Source organism: Hylaeus volcanicus, chromosome 2 (assembly GCF_026283585.1).
Source record: "Hylaeus volcanicus isolate JK05 chromosome 2, UHH_iyHylVolc1.0_haploid, whole genome shotgun sequence".
Classification (NCBI taxonomy): domain Eukaryota; kingdom Metazoa; phylum Arthropoda; class Insecta; order Hymenoptera; family Colletidae; genus Hylaeus; species Hylaeus volcanicus.
Genome location: NC_071977.1, coordinates 23,612,959 through 23,640,436, shown reverse-complemented (window position 1 = coordinate 23,640,436; position 27,478 = coordinate 23,612,959). Strand labels below are relative to the sequence as shown.

At 39.9% G+C, this 27,478-nt stretch overlaps 2 protein-coding genes across 2 annotated transcripts in view; one reads left to right on the top strand and one right to left on the bottom strand.

The window, feature by feature from the left end:
* Positions 1-404: 404 nt before the first annotated feature.
* LOC128872393 (divergent protein kinase domain 1C) lies at positions 405-7,168 on the bottom strand. Its single transcript, XM_054115031.1, has 4 exons — positions 6,732-7,168; positions 3,696-3,856; positions 2,446-3,133; positions 405-2,371 (listed from the first exon to the last, which is right to left on the bottom strand). Exons 1-4 carry the CDS (start codon positions 6,879-6,881, stop codon positions 2,141-2,143), a joined length of 1,230 nt encoding a protein of 409 aa, XP_053971006.1. The 5' UTR covers positions 6,882-7,168; the 3' UTR covers positions 405-2,140.
* Positions 6,771-27,478, top strand: part of LOC128872390 (glycogen-binding subunit 76A) — a 59,249-nt gene continuing 38,541 nt past the window's right edge. The window contains exon 1 of the mRNA XM_054115025.1: positions 6,771-6,907. The gene's annotated coding sequence lies outside the window, so the exon portion shown is untranslated. The remainder of the gene's footprint in view (positions 6,908-27,478) is intronic.

Below are 27,478 nucleotides of genomic sequence, written 5' to 3'. Positions count from 1 at the left end.
AAACACCCAAGTTTGTAGTGAAAATAGTTCCCACTGTTTCTATAAGATGGCGCCAGCAAATTCATAAATGTACTCAAAATGAATAATTAATACGATTCTTTGCATTATGACACTACATTTTACGTTATACGTGTATACATTTTATTTCAATTGTACCATTTTTAGGAATAATTTTGTAATGCAGGCATCATTATCGACTCTTTAGTTAGTCGCGCCATCTAGCAACAACAGTTTCAACTATTATTCACGACAAACTTGGGCGTTCTCCCACCGATGGCACCACTAAGTCACATGACTTGAATTAAAACAGCGGGACGCTAGAATAAATTTAAAGCTAATAGAAGTAATATACTAGTTAATTCTTAAAATATATTACATCTTGAAAACAGGAAGTCATATTGTTTAATTTAAAAAATTGTATTTATTCTATGTAACAACATAAATTCATTTCACAAATTTCCTTCCTGTATAAGGTAGAAGTAAATAACATTTACTTTCGAAAATAAGATTTATTATCGGTCAAAAGGAATAGCCAAGTACGTCTAAAGAATCAAGAGTTACTTATTTCTTCTCAAAATGTTCCAATGTAAAATTGTTCAAACTGCTGGTAAACCTTAAACTAATTAAACTCTAATACTGATCTTATTTCTGCAATTAATTTGACTTCTCGCACAGTACCATGCAACGAATTGAAGAATTCTAATGTCAATCCAAGTTGAGGAAGATTAGGATCTATGGCATACTAACTTTTCACCGAAATTTGTCAAGTCATACGGGCGGATACTAAAAATAATGACTCTTGTACTTTGGCTCCTATATAAGCGTATAGAACAAATTTAAAGTACACTGTAGTAAGGCTGCAATTAAGTGAGAGTACTCCATATTTGTGCTCGTTGTTGATAACATTATTTTTACACTTTCTATCCTTATCACTATCACTAGCCTCTAGTGGTCGCTTATTCTCTTAAATTCTCACAGTAAAAATGTTCGTTCATCTCTCGTTTATTCGAATCTGCGGATGTATTCGAGTCAGGAAGTGTATTCGCAAGGATGAAGATGACGATTAGGACTGAAGGTTCAATTCACAGAAATGATGATGCGCCTATGGAAGGTCGACACGATCACGTCCACCAGACTTGGGAACAAAGTTTAAACATAAATAACTAAGATCCAGTGTCGTCTAGGGAGACATTTCACTGTGAACGCACAAAAAAAGCATATTTTCAATAATTTTTTTCTCAGGAACTATTGCATAAAATTGAATGAATGTTTTTCCCCCCTTAAAGGTATGATTAAGGAAAGTAAATAAAAAATTTTTTCTGGTAAAAAATATTTTGTCATTTATTTATAAAATAATATGTATGTGTTCCAAAAAAAAAGTTATCCGCTGGCGCAGATGATTTTAGCTCTCCTGGTAATCTGAAACAGAAAATCGAAAAAGTTTATTAAACTATGTCGTCACACCTATCGTTGGAATCTCCAAGTAGTTGATGTTTTAATTTTTACTTACAATTTCACCTGATTTACGGTACAAAAAAAGGGTTTTTTTTTTACTCTCCTTCACAAGAAACGCTGCCATTTTGTTTATTTTCGATGAAATAAATAAGTGGAGGTTCCGACTATAGGTGTGACAACATAGTTTAATAAACTTTTTCGATTTTCTGTTTCAGCTTACCAGGAGAGCCAAAATCATCTGCGCCAGCGGATAACTTTTTTTTTTTCACACATGCATATTATTTTGTAAATAAATGACGAAATATTTTCTACCAAAAAAAATTTTTTATTTACTTTCCTTAATCATACTTTTAAGGGGAAAAAACATTCATTCAATTTTATACAATAGTTCATAAGAAAAAAATTATTGAAAATATGTTGTTTTTTGTGCGTTCACAGTGAAATGCCCCCTTAAGGGCCCCCATGCTAATGTGTGCAACGTTGAACACATTTGTGGCGGCATTGGTCACTGAAATTTCCCCATTGCCTTCCTTGGCAGCCCTTGAATTTTTCTTTCTTTTCTAATCCACGATATCTGAACAAAATAAATTCAATAAAACGGCCCTGCTGAAGTCTGCAAATTAAAACACGACATCCTATAGAGCCTTACAACGTCTTTGTACATCAACGAAAATGTGTTTAGTTTTTACACAGAAGCTGCAACCTCCTGTTCCATTTCGTGCAGCATATTGTACAAACGCGTTTTCAAGTTATCTGGCACTGCAGCACGTGGCAGATGCTCGATATCGCCAGCTGGATTCGCACACTGTCGCAACATTACCGCGAGTGTGCTAGTGGTGTGCTCCGACATAAGTAGTCCAGGAATTATGATAGTCCCCGAGAGCGTCCAGCCGAGGAATATCTTCTCGCACACGATCTGAAATTCCAGAAATATTCAGAAAATCTCCAAATACGAGAACAGCGTACTTTGATACAGAATGAGAAAGTTACTTGTAAATTATTGTTCATGACCGGAGACTCGCAGCGCTTGTCTTTGGAGCAGATGGACCTGCAGTCGAAGAAGTCGCAGTCCTCGTGTTTCACGCAGCTCTTTCTGTCGGACGTGATACGGCTGATGATCGTTTTAGGGAACACGGCGTCGAGGTCGAGGAACTTGAGCTTCTGTCCGCCTAGAGGCAGTCCGAAATGGTTTATTTTCACGTCGCAGAGATGGATCGGCTCGGGGAAGTTGGTGTCGAGTTCCTCGAGCAGGTCCAGGATCATCACGGCCAGCTTCAACCGTTTCGCCCATTCCGGCTTCGAGTCGGACAACGCGAGCACGGTCGTGGGCGTTTCGATCGGTCGAACGTACTCGACCGCGTAGAACGTCCCGCACGTGCCAATCAGCTGAGGGAATACGTCCCTGTCCTCGTAGAGGATGGTCATCAGGTACTCGTTCTCCTGCAACAACGGCCAGAGATTCTCCATTTCAAGCTGTCGTCTGGACAACTCCGTCTCGACGCGATGCGTACGAAGTCGCGCCAGCCTCTCTAATTGATGCTGCGACAGCGTCACGTTCAGCTTGCTAACGACCAGATCCCGGATCATGGCGCTGAAGTCCTTCTCGGATGGGAAATGCTTGTCCCCGGCTATGTCCGTCCAGAACAGCGACTCGTACTGCTCAACCGGGGTCTTCGTTCTGAAATTCATCGATCGGTTTCATCGTGGCCATTGGCGAACTTTGAAATTATGATGAACGAAAGTGAAAACAATCGATGATGGTTTGATCTGAATTCTAGGACAAATTCGCCCTCAAGGACTGTAACTACGTTTGATTGTAGCTACGGCACGGGTTTAGTGATCCCGAGGTACCCGAGGTACCCCGAGCTATAGGTGCAGCAGGCCCTAACAGACTTCTGGCATCCTTGATGGGGATGTCGGGAAGCGAAGAGAATGTAAATAAATATTAGTTTGTCTGGAAAGTCCGTGCCGATTTTTGGTAGGTGGTACACGTCTGTTTATATTGGAATGGTTGAAAACAATCAACATGGGTGCATCCCTTAAAAGGTGGTAAGATCGTGGAACAAAATGGTATTTATATAATTCAGTAAATATATATCAAAATTCAAATGTGCCTTTGAATTTTTCTTAAAAATTGGCGCGTTCTTTCTGAACAACCTAATAAAGTGTAAGAATTTAACGAAGACGTTAAAAGACGGACACGATTGCGTTGGAAAACGCATATACTGAAAGAAACAAACCTCGAAGCCTTGAACACGAGTCTGGTAGCTTCCCAGTGCGCAGAGAAGACCGCCTCCTTGCCAGCGTGTAGCGTTTCGCACGCGAGCGAGTGAATCCCCTTTTCCGAGCACAGCGGCTCGCATAGAATTCCTATCGCGGAGCCTTTTCTGTGCGTGCTGCACTGAAATGAAAATTACGATCAGGTACTGCGTGAATCCAAACATTTCTGGAGAAAACGATCAAACTGTTTTGAATTTACTACGTTTATTTGATGGTTCGATGAACATTTTATAACGTGGAATAAACACTACAAAGAAGTATCTCGAGGAACACTTAATACTTGACCTCGCAATATGTTCTTCCTCCTTAAATCCATAAATAATCTGAAATATCTTAAAATTAGGGAGAGATCAACGCGATCGATGTCAAAAACAGAAAGGAGTACAAGAGAATGTTAAGAGTAATGTTTGCAAGAAATAATCGCAATTAGTATCCTCATCGTTTCAGGACGCAACTCCCCCGTTTACATGTCTACGCTACCAATTTCTTAATAAAAAAAATATTAGAGCCGTTTTATCGCGCGCCCTATATTGCGAGATACTGTTACACTGTTCCCCGTCGTCGATAATTTCGTGATTTATTGTATTTGCATGGATCAAGTCGTTCTGGGACGCGCGTAAACGTCGCAATTTAGGTATAGTTCGATCGTGGAACTGTATTACGACCGGCATTACGTTTAAGCTTCGTATAAGTTTGTTTTCTTACGCTCATTGCGACCGCATGAGGGAAAATGGAGTCCGGTGTCAATGTCTGTTTTTCGTTACGTGCACGTGTGCATTTCGTTATAAAACTCGATCTTAGAATGAAGTAGGGTTATCAGGCGAAGGAACACGGAAAGTATCAGTTTCCTTCGCGAAGTCATATGCACTTCCACATATACAGGGCATACTTTCGTAAATAAATCATTCATGCTTTCGTATTCAATCATATCATTATTATATTGAAACAAATTATATAAAATTTTCTAAAATCTTGTCTCTGCAAACTTGGTGCAATATAAATATTATTATTTTAGACATTTTTTTATTTTTGTTACGCCAGTATAATCAAATGTAGAAATATTATCTGAGTCGAAACAATGGTCAGAGAGAGAGCTGTGTACAAACAAACAGTGATTCGTATGTGTACTAATTGAGAAAAAAAGGGCCCCGTGGGTGGATGCTCGAGGCATGTCGTGTAGCTTTTACGTTCGATCCGTGGATGTTCGAGTGCCCTCGGAATGAGAGCAATAAAAGTGAATTATCTCCGTGGTGCGTGGGTGGTGGTTGCGTTACGTGCAATGCACGCGTGTATTCGCACATGTAGCCAGTGTCTCGCGCGTGCACACTTGTCTGGACCGTGCTCGCGATATTTTTAGTTGCCTTGTGACCGCCATGATAAAAAGTATTTCACGACCACGGACGCCTACTTTAACAAAATAATTTTTAAGGGTGGAACTTCGTTCTGTGCCTGTACATTCAACTGTTTATAATTATAGTTTAAGTAAAAATATTTAACCGTCATTTTATTACATTAAAAGTAGTAACGAATCCCACAGATTACTCTGAAATTCGGTATTACAACTACACGTGCTCACATGGAATGTGTGACTGAAGGAAGATTAAAAACTTGTATGGTCTTTATAAATAAATAGTAAGTTAATCTTAGAAAGGCACAGAATTAATTTCTACACTTAATGATTACCATTATTTTCATATTTCTAATTTATTTCTCATTGATTCGTGTCTAATTCGATCTCCATTTGTCGATAATATTCTTATTACAAAAAAAAAAAAGGAAAAATTGGATTGTTGGTGTGTTTGATAAAGTACTTCACGTTTAATCATTTACGTATTTACTTTTAAACGGTGACCTCTGGAGGATCGCATGTCCGTATCGAAATTCCTGGTATTTTTAGCGAACGTAGTGAATAGCGAAGCATTAGCGCGCCATAAGTTCGTTGGAGTGGTGTTTAGCAGTACTTTTTCCGCGACCTCGCGTGCGTTGTATGATACATTACATAAACGGTTCCGTTTTTTAATACACCGACATGATAGCTGAATGGTCGAATGTAATGAGCAGCGACACTAAGCTGGCGTCCGACGTCTCGTGTACACGGATATGCGACCAGTCGCGATAAATTGAATTTATAACCGTAATCAATGAACTTTTTAGGGGTAGGGGTGTGGAATGTTAATCCACTTATGGTCGACGCGAGGCTGAGAATCTCTCGAGCTGCGTTAAAGTATAAAAATGTTAACCCATTTACCAGTGCACAAATTCAGAGCGTTTTACCCTGGGCGCACAAATAGGTTCGAAACAATATTATTGGATAAAATTGCCGTTCATCCTTTCTACCCTTCCTCTTAAAATTATCATGATAAACATCCTTTAATTTAAAATATATTCTAGCCTTTTAAATAGGTACGTGTTGGTACCGAAGGTACTGTCTATACATTTACATAATTATTTACAACTCTAAATAGAAATATTTACTAAACATTTTGTTATTGACCAACTATGTGACTCTATCGTTAAAGTTCCAAAAATATGGAACAAATCAAAGCCACGTTTCTCCAGACTCGAGTCTTTCAAGATGGAAAGTCCACGAAACGCATTCACGTTTAAAGCAAATAACCAAAGCAACGATTCTGCACAGTTGTCGACAGCAAATTCCGAAAATCAGCGTCCTTCGACCGCGGCAGGGCTCCGCGGTAAGTTTGTAAACAGAAGCGAATAGGTACATACGCGCAAACACGGATCACCTTCGACTTTCGTCATCCTGTATATACATTGTACATACAGCGTGAAATCCGCAGGTATCTCACGGTTCAGTCGGTTCCGTAGACGTCGCGAGGGCGCGTGCGTGCCCGTCTCGTTCCCTGATCCCTTTCTCTACTACCCTCGTTTCGCCTCTTCGAGCATCCCCTGTGAGATCCTCGTCGTAATAGACGTTGGGTCGCAAGGACGGGAGGGATATCGACAGTGAGAATCGTTTCTGGGTGGAAAGGACTCACCACGTTGGATACGTGACGCCAGGCCTCGAGGTTCGTGCACATAATACCCCAGTGAAGAAGCAAGTACAAGACGAGGAGGACAGTCGAGGCCAGGAAGCCAGAGATCATCTTGTAGTGGTACATGAAACCGGGCAAACGTCGGACGTTCATGATTCTGTGGGCTTCTGTTTCTTCGAGTAAGTAGACGAACCTTTTTCCTCCCCTATACTTCCGACTCGTATCGACGGGTCGTCGATTTTCTTTGATATCTCGACTCACGGATCGGCTGATCGTCGTCGACGTCCGCGGCGGCGCATCGTGGTCGCCTCGTTTTTAATCGTTTCGCGATCGACTCGTCCGTTTCGTTTCGCGAATCTCGTCACGACGCGATTCGTCGACCGACCGGTGCCGTACGGTTGTGCCAATGCGGCATAATCTGCGGCACATGCCAGCGTCGCGACGCATCGCGCCTCTCGCGGCGGATCTCATCGATGAGCGTTCCGCGCAGGTCCGTCTCGCGGATGAAAACTCGCGACGGTCGAATTCGAATTTCCCTCGACCGCTTTCCCCTATTGTGCTGCTCTGTAAATGATTACTTTGGAGAGACAGTGATTCCATGCATAGAAAAGATTTTAGGTTGATCCATTCATTGCTAGGCGAAAGAGCGTTTAGCCTTGGGCTACAAAATTGAATACAGATGTGTAAACTAAGTTGTTACTTTAATATAAGAAAGCGATATTAAATATGTCGCTTTTAAAAACAATATCATTATATCAAATATTCGTTCATTCTTTTTACGCTTCTTTTTATAATGGCACAGTTACTGAAAGTGGCTTTTGATAAATATTGACGACCAACATCCTTTAACACGTTGACTGCCACACTAATACTCTTAAATATTTCTACTGCGATTAAATTTTATTTACTGACTATTGAAGACTACATAATCAAACATTTATTGTGGTATTTCTTTTTGTAACTTCACCGAAATTCAAATATTTCATACAAATTCATTTTCTTTGATATTTAACTCTCAAAATTAATTGTTTTATTTCTTCAGTAAAAAGCACTGTCACCCATATATGGGTGACATGGCGGGCAACGTGTTAATTTAGAATACATTTTAGGCTTTTAAACAGGTACCTGTTGGTAGTTTTAATGTTAAAATACACAGCTATAAGCATATTTCAATTGCAATCAATCTAAACTTCCACCCCAAAACTACAATGGAGAGTGAATAAGTTCAGGGGGTATTCTCGTCTAAAGGATCAGAAAAATCACGTTTTCTTTTTATATATTTCGAATGTATACGGCATTGTGAATAAACAAGCAACCATATTTTTCCAAATTCGTAAAAGTAATAAAGTTATAGCCCCAGGATAACGCGTTATGAGCTCCATAAAATTTGATAGATACTGCTACAAAGTTTTCGCTGTGTTATCAATCTCACTAACGTTCTATCTTGTATAAACGGGCAGAATTACTTTAAACGAATCAAACTATAAGGGGAACAAAATCACATGGTCCTTAAGACCACCATAGCGATATCTCGTCTGCATCATTCGGCTAACGCGTTTCTCTATCCTTTTCTTTTTCGCACAAATGTGCAGACATGTCTTTTCTGTCCTTTAATAAGAGTACAAGCTAGCGATCCACGAGTGGGGAAGTGGTCTCGAGGGGCCGGTTAATATTGTTCCGACTGTAGCTTTTAATTGGGAGGTCCAGCTGGTGCTGCCACTATCGCCAGACCGTGAGAGAGATGTAACGACTGCGAAAATGTTGCGATCGATGCGACTATCATAGTCTCGTATGAAGAAATTTTGAAATAGATCACGCCTATTTTAATTTCTACATGCTTCTAAACATACACATACATTCTACATGCTACATATACCTATCGGGATCTAGATATACCCTATAAATTCAGTATATTTTTTTTATGATTGAAAATCATCAACAAATAGTATGGGTGCATGTCTGAAAAATGTCACACTGGCGTAACGCTTGATAATAAAGATGTTAGAATCAAATAAATCGCAAAAATGATTTCGCATGCCCCTTTCCTGTATTGATTTTCAATCACCTGATTCTTACGCTCGTCCTAAAATCTATAGATTTTCTAACATCAAATCAATTTTTTTCGAACTATTTGTCGCTTGCTGAATTGACCCTGATTGCTTTTTATAAATAAAAAAACTATATTTACCCCTAGTTGATCCCAAAGCATGTTCACCCGTTATAAACATTCGCTTCTTAGATAATTCTACGCGCTTTCTTTCCACAGTAATAAATTAGTTGCTAACGCGATGATCTAAATGGTTTTGGCGCCGAAAACATTAGTCTGGGGGAACGAAATGCTTGACAGTTAATAGAAACTAATTTTTATTCCAAAAATAACGAGTAAGCCGTCATCCTAGTCGCGGATCTCAGTTCGAGAGACTCAGTCACAGAGGAAACTTAAAATAGGATTTCACGAATACTCCTGTATAACAGTCACTCGGTCGGCATCGTAATTGAGCCGGCGCCACGGTTGAATTTTCGTCAAGTGGTTAATAATAAACCTCAGAAAAAGTTCGCCGACTTCTGACCCGCGAGTCAAACGGTCCAGCTGTATCTGTACAGAGTTGTCCAGGAAATCTAGATCTCTCGTTGGTCAGGCGGTATCAGAAGTTCCCGCTGATACCCCGATACGAGCGAACCACAGTCGCGTCGCCGAAACGTCATCGCCGTGAGCACCGAGCCGCATTTAGACCGGGTTCACAAGCCCGCCTTCTCATTTCTCCCCTTCCATTTGGGATACTCTGTTGTGCGGTGGTCGTGCGATAGGAACCATGGTCCCGTGATGCTGTTTCGCGGGCAGTTTCCAAATCGCACGCGCTCCCAGGACCGTCACTAGGCGGGGTATCGCCTGGCGCGTTAAATAGCTTTTTTAGATTTCGAGGGGTGGAAGATATTTGAAAGAAGAATTCAGGAGAATTGTAGCTGGATTAAATACCTGCTAGCTCCCCGTAGCTGAGCGCAGTAACGTCTAGCATCCGAAGTTGAGCCCAAAACTTTATAATCCCTCGTAGCTAAGCTCGGTACTTTCTAGCGTGGAGGTCCATATACTTTTTTGGGAAAGGTCAGGGATAGTGTGAAGATTCCCCGTTCTGCTCATACACCGGTTGGCCCCCTCGGTCAAACAGCTGCTAAATATGTTAAACATGCTACAAACTCCCCACGGTGAAGGGTACAACTTCTAGTGAGTGCGTTACAACTACTGGTTTCACCCTCGTGGATCTCTGCTACCAGACCATACAGAATTGTTGGTAGTGTTTCTTTCTCCGCAATCTAACAATAAATATTCTTCATCCTCAGGAGTTTCAGTAGCTAAACATACTTACCCTACAATTCCAAAACATTCGAGTATCTATAAAATTCTCCTCTCATTTAACATTTAGCTAGGTCATAGCACTCCCAACCAAACGAAACAATTCCAAGTACCGACGCTAAGAGAAATCCGAGTTTAGAACCTACCCAGCTAACCACATACTTAACACCCAAACAAACCTAGCACCCAAAACAAACCAAGTACCCAGGTGTCGAGCTCGATCCCATCGCTAGAAGTCTGCCCTGTGGTTCATCTCTCCTTCCCTTGGCGATCAGTTGCGCATCGGTCGCGGCTCCGAGCAACTCGGTTTGGACGACGCGCGGACAGTTTTCAACTTGCGGCCAGTTTCCAAATCGCGCGCGCCGTCCCGCGTATCGCGAAAGAGGGACGCACCTGCACGCCGTCGCCTCGGCGCGCAGCTGCGACCTTCGACGCCCTTGTGCCGGCGGACGTGCAGCGCGACGCCTATCCTCGTCATTTTTACGTCGGACGCACGCACGATCGCGCGCGCGGGTCCTCTACGTTGGACGAAACGAGATTCGTTGGTCGTGTATTGCGACGCAGATCGCAGGTACTTCGAATCCGACGCGCGCTGCGCCGTGTCGCAGGTCTCCCGCGGAAAAGTGGTGCCCGCGTCGACCAAGGGCACGGTTAACGACGCTGTGCCCCCCCGAGTGTCGTGCCCCGCTTTTATCGGCCCTCTGGAAGGGGCAACAGCGAAAGGATTGCACGACGGAGAAACGGTGAGTGCGACTTGCACCGTTTTGTTTACCCTCCCAACCCCTTGCCCCTCCCCCTCCACCCTTCACCCTCCCCCCCCCCCGGCACGCGGAAGGGATGAAGAGGCGCGTACTTGCACGGAGGACTTTTAAATCGCAGAGACGCTGACATTTTTGTAGAGAGAATCGTGCGATTTTTGGACCGTGTGATCGGTATTTGAAATGATCCCAGGGACGCGACCCTAGCTGACATTTTTGTAGAGAGAATTGTGCGATTTTTGAACCGTGTGATCGGTATTGAAAATGATCTGTTTGACGATTTGAAGGAAGCTTGTTCAAGGAAGTTCTATCGAGTGATATATTGATCGAGGGGTCAAGACATTACAAGTGAAAGTAATCGTTATCTCGCATGTTGAATCACGGGGACGTGCCTCTGACTGTTCGAAATTTGTCTATGGAGAATTGGATGAAATATGTTGAACCACGTCGGCGGTGTTGACAATGATCTCTTTGGCTATTTGAAAGGGGTTGTTCGAGGGAACGTGTTTCTGTTTGTTTGAAAATTTGCCCGTTGATTTTCGTTTACTGCTTCGAGGGATTTGTTTCAAGGGACTCTGAAAACATACCATATCGAAGCGAGGCAGCATATTTTTATGTTGAAATCGATTTACACTTAAAAATCGCTTTGGTTTCTGTGTATTCGAGTAGGGCAAACAAAAAATATTCATTTAAAACTCGTCACTCGAGACGTTAAAAAATTCAGTGTTTAATCATCACATAAGAGAGAGAGAGAGAGATTTCGTACCATTCATACATACATGTATATAGGCTAGACAAACACGTGGAAGGTGTTCTGCGGGCGTCTTAAAACAAACCTAATGGAAATTGAAATTAAATGAAATTATTTGTTATTCTCTCAGTGGGATATGTCGAGTCTGTGTGTTTTAGCGATTCGAAGTTGTTTGATTCGTGCTTCTATCACGTGTTGGCGACTAGAGATGTTTCGAAGACCATGTCGGGATGATTTATTACTCCCCATTTCGTATGATCTAGTGGGTGTGAGTCGTTAGGATTTGCCCTACTTGCAAGTACTTACGTATATATGGTTGATCCACTTGTAAATGCAATCGAAAGACCTGTGCTAATAGATTGCTCCAGATTCGTGTCGCATTACTTTTACAAGCCACAACGCGTGTATCCCGTTTCGACACAGGAAATGTTTCAACTATTCAACAAATTATTACAGAACTTCACGTGACGTTGTCCCACCCAACTTAGGGTCTCCTGTCATTCTCGATTCAATTTATACGGTATCGATTGCTGTGACGTCAGCGAGCAACGTACGGCACCTTGGAGTAAGCACGAATGATTCAGAAAGTCAATCTTCTGAGCTAATTCTATTAATTTATATGTAAATTAATTAATATATATTCTATGCATATTTAGAATTAATTTATACTCGAAGAGGTTTAAGTTGCAGTGTAACCGGATTGGTTATTGACTTTAATACTCACGACCGTTTCGTATTCATTAAAGTGGCTTTCACATTTTTTTTCATTCGGTACTTCGTGACGACTAATACATAAAAAAAAAAAGTTGCTTCAAAGTAAGGTAATAAATTTTCTTATCCACCTGGTCGTTGTTTTCCTCTTCCTATCTGATTTTTATGAACGTAGTTGATCATTTAATACCCCTTCGGAGCTTTTCTACTATTCAAGTTTAAATGTTACCAGCGATTTACTAATTAAACACATTTTCAATTAGACGATATAACACGGTACGAGTACTCTACCCAAGAGAAATAGTTACGGGTCACGGAGAGCAACAGGTAAACGCGTTTCAACTTCCAGAACGTGAATGGCGATAATCGATTTATTTTCAATGAAAATGGAAACGTGGAAATCAATCACTGTATTCGCACAGCCGATCCTCCCCCTCGTCGATCTATCGAATGGTAATTGAAGTGTATCCGTTGTTCTCCCGCGGTATTGTACCATGTACCGACCGCGTGGCGTTTCTTCCTCTTGTACACATATGTGCACTTCGTTCGTTTAAATAACACAGAAGATAGCATTGTTACCACTATTCTCGGCCGTTCCCGATTAGCCATCGGGATTTTCCTCGCAGCAAGATTGCCACGCTCGTTGCAGATGTTCACGGGCGCTGTTGGTAGATCAATTATCGATACAAATATGCAATCATTATAGCTTTCTTCCTTACACACTCATACTCTTCACTGCGTACGATAGAAACAGTACATCGCTTTTCTTTATGGAATCTTAAAGTAGATTTTACCGTAAAAATTAGTTTGAGTACAAATGGAAAGAGGTCTGTATTTTTTTCAACCATCTATACAAGTAACTCTTAATAAATTCTTAATAAAGTCTTAATAAAGTGTGTTATGTCTTGGCTGGCGAAAGCTCTCATTGCTATGTCGTCACTCGCGAACGCGTTATCTCAAATATTCCGTTAATAATGCTTCCTACTTCGTGTACCTTCCTCAGCGTTATTAAAACGATAGTAATTTCGTTACGTGCCGCGCGCAACGTACGAAATGCTCGCGATACAGTTAAATCTCAGCACCACCGTCTGAAAGTATCGTTACGTCGTATAATTATCATGTGCCGTACGCGTGATAGGTTCACGTTACCGCGGCTAATCGTGTAGGTTTGGTAGCGTGTACAACTAATACGAATTGATATTCCGATCAGCTGCAATCATGACAACCAGACGAATTTAGAAAGTAAACAGTGGTTGCGCAATGTTTTCCTTTCTATATATATCGCACAAAAGCGCGAAACAAACGAGCCTAAGAGTAACATGATCATTTTTTACTTTTTTAATTAAGGGGGGAGGATCAAGTAAAATTCAAAATTTTGACCTTTTTTTTTTTGTTTAGAAAATTAGTTTACCATCTGGAGAATTATGCTCCGACCATTTGAGCTAAAACTTCGAAGTCTAAGTGTACCTACAGAGTCCTTAAAGTGATGCGTTCCGAACGGTGCACGAAGGACTATTTTTAGATCCGGAAACTTTAAACGCATTTTTCTCAAAACACAACATTTTGCGTGCCGTGCAATGTAGCTTAGAGATTTCTCAGCCCATTGCTACGAAACTTGGCACAAAGTATTCCTTAAACTATTCTCCTTTGCATCAACCTAAACGTCTTTATAAAAATTGAAATAAACACTGTTTTTAATCATTTTTTTTTTATAACAAGATTTTTTTAACGTGGCGTGAAATTTTAAATTAAAAATTTTTTTTTAAATCTAGGTTGACGCAAAGCGTATTACTATATTTTAACGAAAAATTGGTGAATTTTTGATTTCAAATAATTAGAGTGATCTGTGCGTTGCATGGCGCATTTTCGAGAAGCCAACTTCAAACAGCTGCTGTTCATTCATTTATGAATATTTTTACATACAAAAAATTATATAGATTATCTAGATGCTACAAAATAACAAGTAATTAGTTGTAAATAAATATATATTACGCACTCTTCAAAAATAATTCGCGAAAAAGCGGTTGTTTACTTGACCCTCCTCCCTTAAATCATTTTTATTCTGGCAATTTTCTAGAGTGGCATTTTTTCTAAAATAACAAAAAATAGTCTCTTATTTATATTTTTGACAATGCCATTTCTTTATATTTTTCTAAAACAAATGATATCTGACTTTAGCATGAACTATTGTCACCTCCCAAATATGCCTTTGGTAATCGTAGTCGTTGAAAGCTCGTAGGTCAACTTGAAAGTGGGATTGGCACGTATCAGGAGCGAAATCATTGTTATACAAGCGTTTCATACACAAAGGAGCTGGCCATTAGCCAGTGGTTCAATGAAATTACAACAAATGAGAGTAATTAAGTCGTAATTTATACCGGACAGCGACGAGTAAATCACTTCGAAATGAACTGTTCCGAGTTCATTGATGATAGCATCTAATTTGGTATTCAATTTACTTTAAATAATTTTGGACCGAACTAGTTACCCTAAGATAGCAACGCATGACTCGATGTGGCCACTTGCGTCACTGGTAGTGTGTTTATGTTCGTTTATCGGAATCCGTGCAAGAAGAAGCCACGCGGACGAAGATAAACTCGCGAAGTTCTATTGTTAGTAACGGAACGAAAGTATTTCTTACTTTCATTGATATTCTATGTTCGCTTGAAGACTGAAAACTGGCTTTGTTTCTTCTGAGTAGTCGATAGGAAGGTTTTGATGTAAATTAAACATATTTTGGGTGTCTATTCTTACAGTAAAGGAATTTACTGATCCGTTCAAATTTTATTAGATGTAATTGGATGTAAGGAAGTAATTGTGCGCTTTAATATTCGATTATTTGTAACTCTAGTTTAAACAGATATATAAACATGAAAATAAATTTCAACGTTGCTTTTGCCATATTCCAACGAAATTATGGCCAAGTTTACCTTAAAGCTTGAGTTTCACCGTGATTTACACGAGCCGCCAAGCCGATAATGTTAAGGTTAACGAAGTTTCCCGCGAAAGAATGGGCTTCGTCGATGGCGAGATCTCTCACACGTGTTTTACAGGACGGTCGAAAAAGTGTAATTGATGTTCAGCCGCGAATGAGCGGCTAAATTACAGCAACGTTGCGTTGGTGTGCGCGCTGCCTGACCATTCATTAACTCTCTAACGAGAACCCTCCATGATAAAGGTTACGATGCCAATGTTACAAATTTTCTGAACGTTAATCGCGCGTGGGAACATTTGCCTTTCTTATGCTCATTATCTGAAATTTTAATTATGACAAAAAAAAAAAATGAAACAAAATGCAAGGTGGAGATGAAGTATTGTTACAGAAACATAGTCTCAAAAAATTACAACTAAAATTAAGAATTGAGTAATACGTATGGTAGAATGGAAATAGAATGATAAATAATTTGTCCTCCGGTTAATAGAATATTTACCAAAGTGTATTTACTTTGGTAGCCTTGATGGAACCAATTATCAAACTTCTGAAAAATACTCGTGTAACATGCAATAATAAATATATTACGCTGGTAGTAAATGCGATAACGCTGACATCATTCTATCGTTTCCAGACTGCGATAAGGATTAGCAGCGTACGCGTATTATGACGATACGCGAGTAATCCTTCGTTGATTAACGAATTCGCCTAATCGCTGTACGTGGCTATCGTTTATTGGCGCGCAGCAGGTACCCATCGTCGAAAACATTTTTTTTTAAACGGAGTATTAACGATAAGAATTCTTGAGAAAGTTTGTTTCATTATAGAGTAGAATTTCCAGTATTCTGTACATGTCGCGCTCAGGGGGATTCTTCATAGTCCCTCGCAGCGCATAGAACATGCAATCAAATACGTTCAAGCGTGTATATCAAACTCTGGGGATTCAAATCAGTCGACCAACAACCCGGAGGACCCGAGTCTTTTAAACACGAGGAGCATCTCGGATAACCAATTAAATTCGCATAGGATTCTTGTAGGATCACGGAGCTGTCGCGGGCGCGAAATAGTTGTACCTCGGTACCTTGCATCTCCGCGACTCACTGTTAGTAACTCAATAGCGTGAATCAGTGTTTCTCAATCTTTTTCAGCTCGTGGCCCACTTCTAAATATCATCTGTCTCTGTCGTATCTTATTTATATACTTCCAAGAAAATGGGAAACAGGACTTTTCCATTGATGAAATAAAAACATAGAATCTTAAGGTGAGGCATTAATGAAAATGATTCCGAATACGATTCGTGAATTTGGACAAGGTTACATCATTAAATACTACGTGAAATGTTAGATTATCTATTTCCCTTTGTCTCGAGACAAAATTTTAACCTCGTGGAAATTTACACGAGTTTACAGTCTGGCAGCCAACGTGTTAAATACAGTGAGTGTAGAAAGTATTCGTACACCGATCAATTTCCAAAAAAACTGTGTAAAATTGTAATTTATTAACTTATTTTTGATAAACAATGACATTCTACGTATTCTCGGAAATCTCTAGAATAGATAGATTACAAAAAAAAATAGCTATTTATGTAAATTGCGAAATTAACAAGAAAAAAACAATTAATCGATAGAAATATTGAAGCAATAAGTATTCGTACAACTGTTTAATTTTTAAAACTTCGTTAACAAAAAAAAGAAATTTAAATTAATTTATAAGTATATAATACTTCCTTCGTGGGATTTCCTTTTGATTTTATAATTATTGCAACTCTTCTCAACATTAAATTAACTAAATTATTAGTTAGAAGTTAATAAGAAGTGAGATTATTCTACCATTCCTCTATTAGAGCCTTTTTTAAAAGTACTTTACTGAAAATTTGATGTTTTCTAATTCGTACGGAGCAATAAACTAACGTGTTTGCGTTACAAACTCTACTGTAAATGGTTCGTCATAAGAATCGTACAAATACTTATTGCTTTTTTACTTTTACCCACCTTTCGCACTTTTTTGTTACTTTTACAAATTATATGAATGAGTAAATGTTGTTTGGACTATATCTATCTTAAAGACTTCCGAGAATATGTAAAATATCATTGATTCTAAAAAAAAGAAGTTACGAAACTACAATTTCACACAAAAGGTTTTTGGGAAATTGATCGGTGTACGAATACATTGTACACCTACTGTATACAATTAAGGGGGGAGGTTCAAGTAAACAACCGCTTTTGCGCGAATTATTTTTGAAGTGTGCGTAATATATATTTATTTACAACTAATTACTTGTTATTTTGTAGCATCTAGATAATCTATATAATTTTTTGTATGTAAAAATATTCATAAACGAATGAACAGCAGCTGTTTGAAGTTGGCTTCTCGAAAATGCGCCGTGCAACGCACAGATCACTCGAATTATTTGAAATCACAAAGTTCACCAATTTTTCGTTAAAATATAGTAATACGCTTTGCGTCAACCTGGATTTAAAAAAAAATTTTTAATTTAAAATTTCACGCCACGTTAAAAAAATCTTGTTATAAAAAAAAAATGATTAAAAACAGTGTTTATTTCAATTTTTATAAAAACCTTTAGATTGATGCAAAGGAGAATAGTTTAAGGAATACTTTGTGCCAAGTTTCGTAGCAATCGGCTGAGAAATCTCTAAGCTACGTTGCACGGCACGCGAAATGTTGTGTTTCGAGAAAAATGCGTTTAAAGTTTCCGGATCTAAAAATAGTCCGTACACTTAGACTTCGAAGTTTTAGCTGAAATGATCGGAGCATATTCTCCAGATGGTACACTAATTTTCTAAACAAAAAAAAAGGTCAAAATTTGGAATTTTACTTGACCCTCCCCCTTTAATGAGATTCATGTCCCCCTTTACACCCTCCACTACTACTTAACCCCCAAGAAACACCTCGTGGCTCACCCGAGGGTCGCGTTGGTCCTGGAGTGTGGAAATGAGAGTCATTGGCGAAAATGGCACAAGCCAGTGTTTCCGTTTCGCGTAGTCACAGCCTATTTTCATCGAGAGATTCCCCCGGCAGATTTCCGCCTAGGCTTCGTCGAGAGTCCAGGATATGGCAGTAATGTGATATCGCAGGACGCCCCGTAATCAAGGATAAAATTTGCCCGTATACCACCTCAGGTGGGGCACGACCTGTGAACCAGGTGTGTTGCAGGGTCGCCCAGCGGGATCCTTCTTAGCGTCTTCAGGTTGTCGACATGTAAAAAGTAGCCAGGCTCACATAGTCTTTGATCTTCGCGGCCGAGTCGTCGCGGCGGGGCTTTCTTTTGACCCCTGATCCTCTTCTGCGTGAGTTCACGTTCGCTATTTGCTCGACGTCCGTGATGGCCGCAATCCTTATCTCGATAAGAACGGGGAGAAAGGAGGAAAAGTTTTTTTTTTTTTTTTTTTTGACACAATTCTTTTTGTTCATACCGTTAGATAATAGCGAAATTGAGGTTAATTGAATACAAATTAACATCTGTGACGTAAACATGGTTTTGAAAGTAACCAGAAGTCCCAATATCAATGGCCTCAAAACGGTGGGATTTCTTTTTTTAAATGCGTATGTCTACCTAGGAGGATTGAAAACATATGAGAATTCTTTTAGACGTAGTCTCTTATATTGAGAATAAAAAATTCATTATACTTTGTAACAGACTCCCTTCGCTCCTTGGGATACGGATTACGCAAGCGAAGGTCACCTTGTAGCAGAGGGTTGCGTTCGGTCGAACGCGCGCTGGGTGGATTGTAGTTGTTGAAAGTCACCCCGAGGCGTAAGCTCCTCCCACGAGTCGAGCCTCCATGTAGTGGTTTTACTCGGTTTCCTGGTCGTGGTCGGGAAAGGTCATCACGAAGAGATCGTTCTCCTCCCCAAGGCGCAGTCCCATTCTGGGGAAAAAAGCAGGAAAGAGTGACCTCGAGGATTTAACGACACGAGGATTTCGTTTATCTAGTCTTGGCCCTCTCCAGCTGTGCCTTGCAGTGTTCTTGATCGTACCGAGTCCTTTGGAATTTTACAAGACTTGCAAAAAGACTTGTATTCGTTCAAATTGTTCCTCTGACTAGTATTTCGGATGTAGAAAATCTACATGTATAATTATTGTATTAGCTGTTAATTAATTCTGTGCCTTTCTTATATCTTCCTGTTTTATTGATTCTAGATTTCAGTGATTGTTTAGTGTCAATTTAGTAAAGACAAACACACTCTAATAAATTATGTTTCCTTTAATTCTTAGCTTCTCGACTCTGAAATCTGTTCTTCCCGAGCAAACTCTCGCGTTATGACGCGCCGATGTTCGCAGCAACCTGACAATCGACCTTTCGCTGCCTCTAGAAATAGATGTCGAAGAGAGAGCCAGGGAGGTGATAGAAAGAACTTCGTCTGTGGTCGGTTCACGTGCGTTTCGACAAAGGTTTAAGAATCGTCGGGCGATTAGCGCAATTAGAACGGAGTTACGCAAGTTTAAAATATATTAAAAATGTCGAGCAACTTAGAATTCGAGGACCTAACAAAAGGAGTAGAGGCTGTTTTCAATATCTCTTTTCAATTATCTTTCTTTTCTTTTTAATTTAGAACGTAGCAAAAAATTTATTTGTGTTAGGTTCGTTATTTTTGCCTCAAGGAATTTCTTTTACGTAGAATTATTTCGACGGTACGTTATCCAGCATCCTGCGCTTCATCAGGTCGCAGTAGAAATTCTACGGTAGACTTAATCTCTCGTAAGTAAACATTTACACTGTACACATGGTAGAGACTTTACATTATCCATGGTGGAAGCTGTATTTCTTAGCAGATGTGTACAGAAGGGGTAAACATTAAAATTATAGAATATGATATTGTTCTGTAGGAAATGTTTGGTATGAGTGTTGTAAACGAAATTTATGTCCAGGGAAAATGTGTGGCAAAATCCATTTTTTAATTGGACATCTATCACACTACGTTACTAATTTCTGGAGAAATCAGGACACGAGGAAAACTTGAGTCAACAGTCGTTACTGCAATTAGTTTATTTTATTTCTGTGAGAGAAATTGCCTCTACTTTCAGTTCATCGAACCATGTAGCTCCTTAAGCGACGTGCAATTTGTGGTTCTTTCATTTATGGTTGCGGTTCATATGGCAATTGAGGCCCCATAGGAAGTTTGCTCAAAACAACGCGCAGGTAACCTGTCGTACAGCACTCTGCGACCTTTACAGCAAACATACGCAAACCCTAATAAAAAGTAAAATTGGTAGTTTCTCGCAAAAGCCACCTTAAGTATTAATTCATTCAAACCTTGTGTTGAGTAAATATTTATTTACCTACTTTGTACAAGCATCAGAGCAAGAAGGCATCCAAACAATAATTGGGAATTAATTAATTATCAGACAATCTTGCTAAGCAGTTGAATATTTCTTAAATCTCAAACTTTGAATTCGATCTCGTTAACTCACTTTTAATCATTTTCATAGTAATCTATGTACTATTTACAAAGATTCCAAAGCACCCTTCAAAAATGTGTAACTTGGTACAATTTGGAAGTAAATCGACCGTATTTACAAATGGCGTGCTATTGTTGGATACTTTTGCGACCCAACTTTATAGAGAATTAATTATATTCTCGTAACAGATCATGAAAACACGATTACTCGGTGGTTCTTGTTGGCCATCGATTTGTTTCCTTTTCGGCAGACAAAGTATAAAGGAAATCTCGGACACCTGATGGCTTGCGCGTGGAATCATGACAACCAACAACCCAACGTACACGTTTCCGATATTTTATGCCTTTGACCGTGAATCTCACCCCTGTTTCTCAATTATCGACGGTCGAACGTTTCAACGTTGGATCGGTAATTAATCGTACCATTCAGTTGCGCCAATTAAGTCAAACGAACGGTGTGTTTCACTTAAGTTTTCCTCGCGGCGATTCGCCGACGTGTTAATTTTTTGTTATTTATGGCGGCCGAGGTTCTCATAAGTAACACCAATTACAAGGCAGCGGTGTGTTTCGGTTTAATAAATGCTAGTTTATTATACAACGAGAACCAGTCGCGTAAACGAGGTGATGCCAATGTAACGAGAAATGTGCTTTTCCTTTAACCTAGACGGATGAAATGGCTCGGCTAATAATATCTCTGGATAATTGAACGTGAATTTTTAATTTAGAAGTGAGATTAAATTTCTTCTTTGTTGCTCAGAAGATTTCCTGTAGGATCATTCTTTAAAAATAATGAATACAACGAGTATACGAAACGAGAATTTGGATCTCAGCTTTTTGAACACTTTTAGTTTAAAAAAGAACACTAGGTTCTAGGTGCGCATTTAAAATATGTTCCTTGAACAGGACCTGATGACGTATTGAAACGTCGCTAAAACTAAAGAAATTAAATCCAGTTGCTCTATTTGATTCAATAAATACGCCATTCTTTAGAAATAGTGGATATACAATGTAAAATGGGATTTAGATCTCTGCTTTCGATCATTTTTGTTTAAAAAAGAATTCCTTACGCTGTGCATTCGTACGAGTGCATGTGAACGAAGAGGTTGCACACCAGTCGCGTTGCACTTTGCGTGTGGTTGCAGAGGCTGCAACGGCCAATGACTCCTGGTTACGGTCGTTCATTCGACGTTCGCATGCGAAATTAACGGGCCTACGGTCGCCCATCGAATTTTGGCCGCTGTCAGGAACGTCTTCAGAGTTTTTAGCTCCTTCGAAGTCCTATCATTGCGTTCAATGGAACTTCAAGCGTCTGATAAGAAAAGATGAGTATTACATTAAAAAATTACAAGTTTGACTTTCGAAGGGAAATTAAATTTTACATTGAACGTAATTTTACTTTTGCTATACCTTTGATGACATGGAAATCACTGTGTCATCCTCAGCGTCTTATTGGTGACGATACTCTGAATATAGAGCACACGCTACTCCAAGAACTTTGAAATTCGAGTTAACCTGGCGATACTTTTCTTTGCAATTGCTTACTCAAAGTAAAATTATCTCACTCTTCAAAGGCTGTTTCTACAGCCAGCATGAAGGGTTCGGTGAAGTTGGCAGATACTTCTCTCGGCGAACCGTCAGGCTAGAAATAGCACGAAGTTTAAGAGCCATTGGATTCACATCCTGTTAAATTAACAATTAAATGCTCCCGTTTGATTTTCGCGTTCCTTGGATGCTCCGGTTTATGCTACTCCCCAGGACAGAAGTGTTATTCACCCTTAATAGGCTCTATCAGTCATTCACCTTGCATTGTTGCAACTCGCCAGTGGCTGCGGCCCTGACAACGAGGTATTCCTATACAGGGTGGGTCGCACATTGCGACTTAGTGTATCTTTGTTCTGAATGGAGACAGGCGAGCAGAGAGATTTTAAAATTATGCATCCAAATTCATTCTTGTCTAAGCCTTCTAATTAATTTGAGTAAATCACTTCACTTATTGAAGCGTTACTTCAGCAATAGAAATCTGACGTGAAATCTCCGTAAACCTAATGTTATATAAGCTGGCGTCGCTTAACTTTGTACGAAACAAGTCCCAAAAATTTTGGCGAATATTATCCTTGATATACTTCATATACAAAAAACCATAAGAGTTGATTCATCCAATAAAGTGTTCGTCTAAAAGAATGCACTTGCATTTCTACTACTTATAGTTTCCAAGAAACATTTCCAAATGGTTATAATTAATATTTATAACAGTACAGCGAAAAAGAAAATACATATATTTTCCCTAAGAAAATGCACGAGTTCAAACACAATATCGACATACAGAAACATACAGTATTTTTGTTGACTGCTAGGTTTAATGTTTGGGTGCAAATTGTTAGTCAGTCGCGATTTGTGAGAGTCACCTAGTATGTGAGTGCGGGACGTTTATTCTCGCGGGAGATACAGGCCTCCTCGAACTCGGCCAGGTTGAAATACGATGCGTTACGCACGATAATGCGTCTTAAGAGAGCAACGAGATTTTCCTCCCTTTTCGCCGCGTGACCACACCCTCTGCGAACCGTATACCGGGTGTCCCCGTGAGCGGTAACAATGTAATTGCGACTCGTCGTTAACGACGAGCAAAGCTGGACCATCGTTAGCCTGTTGTGACCGCAGGGAAAAATACAATTGGTCGAAACATTGCATTCGATGCATCCTTGGACAGGTTAGTCTTGCTTAACTCTCTTATTTTCATACTAGATCAATAATTCAGGCACACGCGTGAAATCGTACGTGTGAACGTCCAAATAAGTGGCAAAGTCACATCTAACCCTATACCTAGCACAGTCTTATAACAATTGATTTGCCACGTTTATTTAATCAATTACTCAAACAGGAGTTCAAGTCACTCGATGCGAAATTTAATTTCACTTCGTAAATCAGATTAGCAATTTTTATGTAATACTGTTTCTTCTTATCAGACACTTGAAGATTCATTGTACGCGACAACGGGCTAGATAGTTAATTTAGTTACACTTGGAAAATCGTGACGACACTTCGCTGCGCCACACAGAAACGACTATGATATGGATAGATAATAAATTCCACGACGCGATTTAAATTTTATTTATGACTACACAAATTACATTAAGCACAATATTGCCTCGAAGTTCACGCATTGCACATTTCGTTTTCTCATTTGTCGCAGACCAGTTGGGCAACCCGTGCATCGGGATTATCATTTGGTACCAATTGTACAAGAATGTTGTCGAGCAGAGACTTCTCTTGGGAGAGAACCTCTCTTGCTACATTTATTACAGATTATATCAAAATTGATTGCACTTGGATAGGATAAGCCGTTCTTAAGATTCGGCACGGCTTATTTGGCAGACTCCAATGGCGAATTCCTGGAATTTTGCATGCTCCCCTTCACTTTGTTAACAATAAGGTACTTCTTTCCTAACAGGGGCAATAAAACAGAAGAAGTTTCTTCAGTAAATATAAATTCTTAACCGTTTTCCACCGATATTCATAGTTTGTACTAGGTGTAGAAATAAATTCTTTTCTAAAGTAAACATACAACTTACAGACTTAAATTTATTTATGTATAAAGAAAACATACAACTTTTGATCTTTCCTCAATCACACGATCCAAGAGAGCACATATATCTGTGAAAACAAAATGGCAAATAAATACTTAAACTACAGTCACAAATGATCGAATGTAAAGGTAAAGAATTAATTTCTACACCTAATACTTCACCTCTTCTAATTCCGCCAAGTACGCGATAATGTGTCGGGAAGTATTATGATGCAATCAACTCCGATCATTTTTCACTCTTCCTCGGAGACGTGACCACTCCCTGCTCAGTTATGTCGTGCGTTCTTACCGCTTCGAGAATATCTTACTATCGCGAGGCAGCGTCACGCACGATCCTAAGACACGCGGCTCGTCATTTTTTCCCTAGTAAAAATGATTTAACGTGCACGTCACTCTGACTGTTCAGGGAATTCTTCCTGCTTTAATGACCGGGAATGATACGAATGAAACGCGCCGGGCACGCCTCGCGTGCATCACATCCGAAGGAATGCTTTTTTAACGGATCGTTTAAGGGAAACTATTACTATTTGTTTGAGTGTGACAGGATAGGGCACTGCGAATGGTTCAGCGCACGGCGAGCTGTAGAACTAGTTGTGTCACAGGGAAACGTCATAGTTGTTTAACCTGCGGCGCTAGTAGTTCGACTGCTCGTCGTGCGCTGGAACGATTCTTGCTCCATTAGGGCTGCTGTGTAAGCGATGGTCAAATTGCAACGTGTGTTTTTTGTTTCTTAACAAATTTGATGAGCGTAGTTGCATTTATACCTGACTGTGGCACACATGGTCTGAAATTAAATGGTATGGCAAGAGATTAACTGTCCAATGCGGTATGGAATTTTTACTTATCGAGTCGAATAGGCTCACCGTCTTCCTACTCTGATAATGTATCGGTAAAAGATATGTTTGGTATATCATTCTTCGTCGCATGAAAAATAACTTATATCCAACTTGAAATTCTCCTAGACTATCAAAGGTTAAAGTTAGCCAATTCACGTGACTCGCGTAAAACGCATTAATAACGTGAATCAATCGTCACGATAATGCAGGTTATCGAGAACGGAGGTCTCTTCGATTGTCAGCACGAAAAAATGTGTATCTTTCGTGTGTCGCGGATAAATCTATTTTCTTCCCGAGATTGCGCGGCCTTTTTTTCACAGAAACGCCTTGAGCAGTGCATCGCGGAAACACTTGTAGCCAGGCTAGATTAATATTTATAGCGCGTAGAGAGCGTGGCAATAATTTACACGACTATCGACAACGGGTCTTTGTCTCGTGCTGCGGGCCGCCTGTCCATCCCGATGAATTGTAACTGTTCATGCAGTCTATGCATGAAATTTAGATATATAGCGCGCTTGGTGTTTACGATACACACGTTTCCGTTGAAACCGGTGCGATTTTCTTGCACCCTCGCCTCTGGCGTCAAACCGATCGCTCAAAACGGCTATAAACATCGCAGGAGCCTCCATACTTAAACGTCTCGATAACTTCGTTGGCCACCCATTTTTTTCTTGAGGTGAAAACGTATGTTGAAAGTGCAATTTTCGAGGTATTCCATTTTCGAGGATTAAAATTGTTTAAATAATTAGGAAACCAGCCTCCCCCCCCTAATTTCATATGGAGTAAAACATATCTCAATAACACCAAAATCGATCATTTCAATAGCGTAGCAAATGATCGATTTAAGGGGTGCCCCTAGTGTATCGCCTTAAAATCTAAACTATGTTTCGGAATTTTTTTAAAGGAAACTTTAAAGTATATCACTTCCAATGTACACATGTGTATTAATACATACTAAACGTATACTCTCAAATTTTGTCAAGTAAAAGTCCACCGTTCGTCGCTCCATTTCAAGCTCTACAAGGCCTACTTTGTCAGTTTGTTTATTTCATTTCTTAAACATAGAACGACTCACAGCCGTAGTCTATCACTCTAACCATCATATTTTAATTATAAGTACAACTACTCTAGTAGAACCTTTTTTACATTCTTTCCGATGCCCTGAATTATCATTCTCACACGTTCCAAATGACTTTTACCTATTATCCACGGTCAGAGATGTAGTATCCGCGCCTTCCATTCCCAAGAATAAGAAGTCAAAACCAGAACACGCAACGTAGGGTACGGGATTGGTCTTGTAGGTAAAGCGGTCGACTGTGGATCCGAGGATCGTGGGTTCGAATGTCCGCGCCTTATTTTTCGTTTAGACTCCTACAGAGACGGTTCTCGACGCGATCAATTTGCCAATTTTTCAACGAACAAGTTACTTGTTCCTGACCTTCGACAGTCGCGATTCTTGAATGTCCGTACGATCGATTACACGAGCGACAAACGTAGAAATGAATGTCGAAACGTCGCCGTAGGGCAGCGATTCGTCGCTGGTTTATGTATCCCGTAGTCTCGGGCCAGTTTGGGTACGATTATTCGCGGACACGGTCGAAACGTTCTGCTGGCACGAATTATCTTTATTGCTCTCGTTCTCCTTCTTGCTCACCGTGCACCCACGACACGCGCTGTTCATGTGACGGACAGCAGCAACCATATCTTCGAGTCTTGCGACAGTGGTATCGTTCCTTTCGACCCGGGAGCCAGTTCCCTTTCCTGCAGTTTTCGAATTCAGGGTTCGACGCTCGATTGCTCCTTTAGCAAAGTAAAACACCTCAAATAATGAGTTGACCGAGCTATATTTCTTGGAAATTAGGATGCATAGCTTGTTTTGAGCAGTCGAGAAGGCTGAGAAATTTACATTTTAAGGGTTCTGAGAGATTCAGATTTCAGGAGTTCTAAGAAATTTGGTTTTCGGGAACACTGAAAGATTTGGATTTCAAGGATCCTGAGATTTGGTGTCTAATTCTGAAAGGTTTGATGTAGATTTCAGGGATTCTAAGAAATTTGGATTTCAAGGGTCCTGAGAGATTTGGTGCCTAATTATAAAGGAGTAGATGTCTGATTCTGAAAGATTTGATGTAGATTTCAGGGGTTCTGAGAAATTTGGATTTCAGGGGCCTTGAAAAATTTGGATTTCAAGGATCCTAAGAGATTTCTAATTCTGCAACAGGAGAGACGTCTAATTCCGAAATGTTTGATGTAGATTTCAGGGGTTCTAAGAAATTTAGATTTCAGAGACCCTGAGAAATTTGGGTTTCAAGGATCCTGGGAGATTTGGTGTCTAATTCTAAAGAAGCAGATGTCTGATTCTGAAAGATTTGATGTTTCTGATATTCGATAAAAAGGATTTAAGTGAAA

Bases quoted from the DNA above. Each gene is read 5' to 3' on its own strand.
- LOC128872393 (XM_054115031.1), bottom strand. From the start codon at position 6,881: ATGAACGTCCGACGTTTGCCCGGTTTCATGTACCACTACAAGATGATC. The intron at 3,857-6,731 runs GTGAGTCCTTTC...TTTTCATTTCAG, and splicing joins GGCGTCACGTATCCAACGTG to TGCAGCACGCACAGAAAAGG. The intron at 3,134-3,695 runs GTTTGTTTCTTT...GATGAATTTCAG, and splicing joins CTCGTGTTCAAGGCTTCGAG to AACGAAGACCCCGGTTGAGC.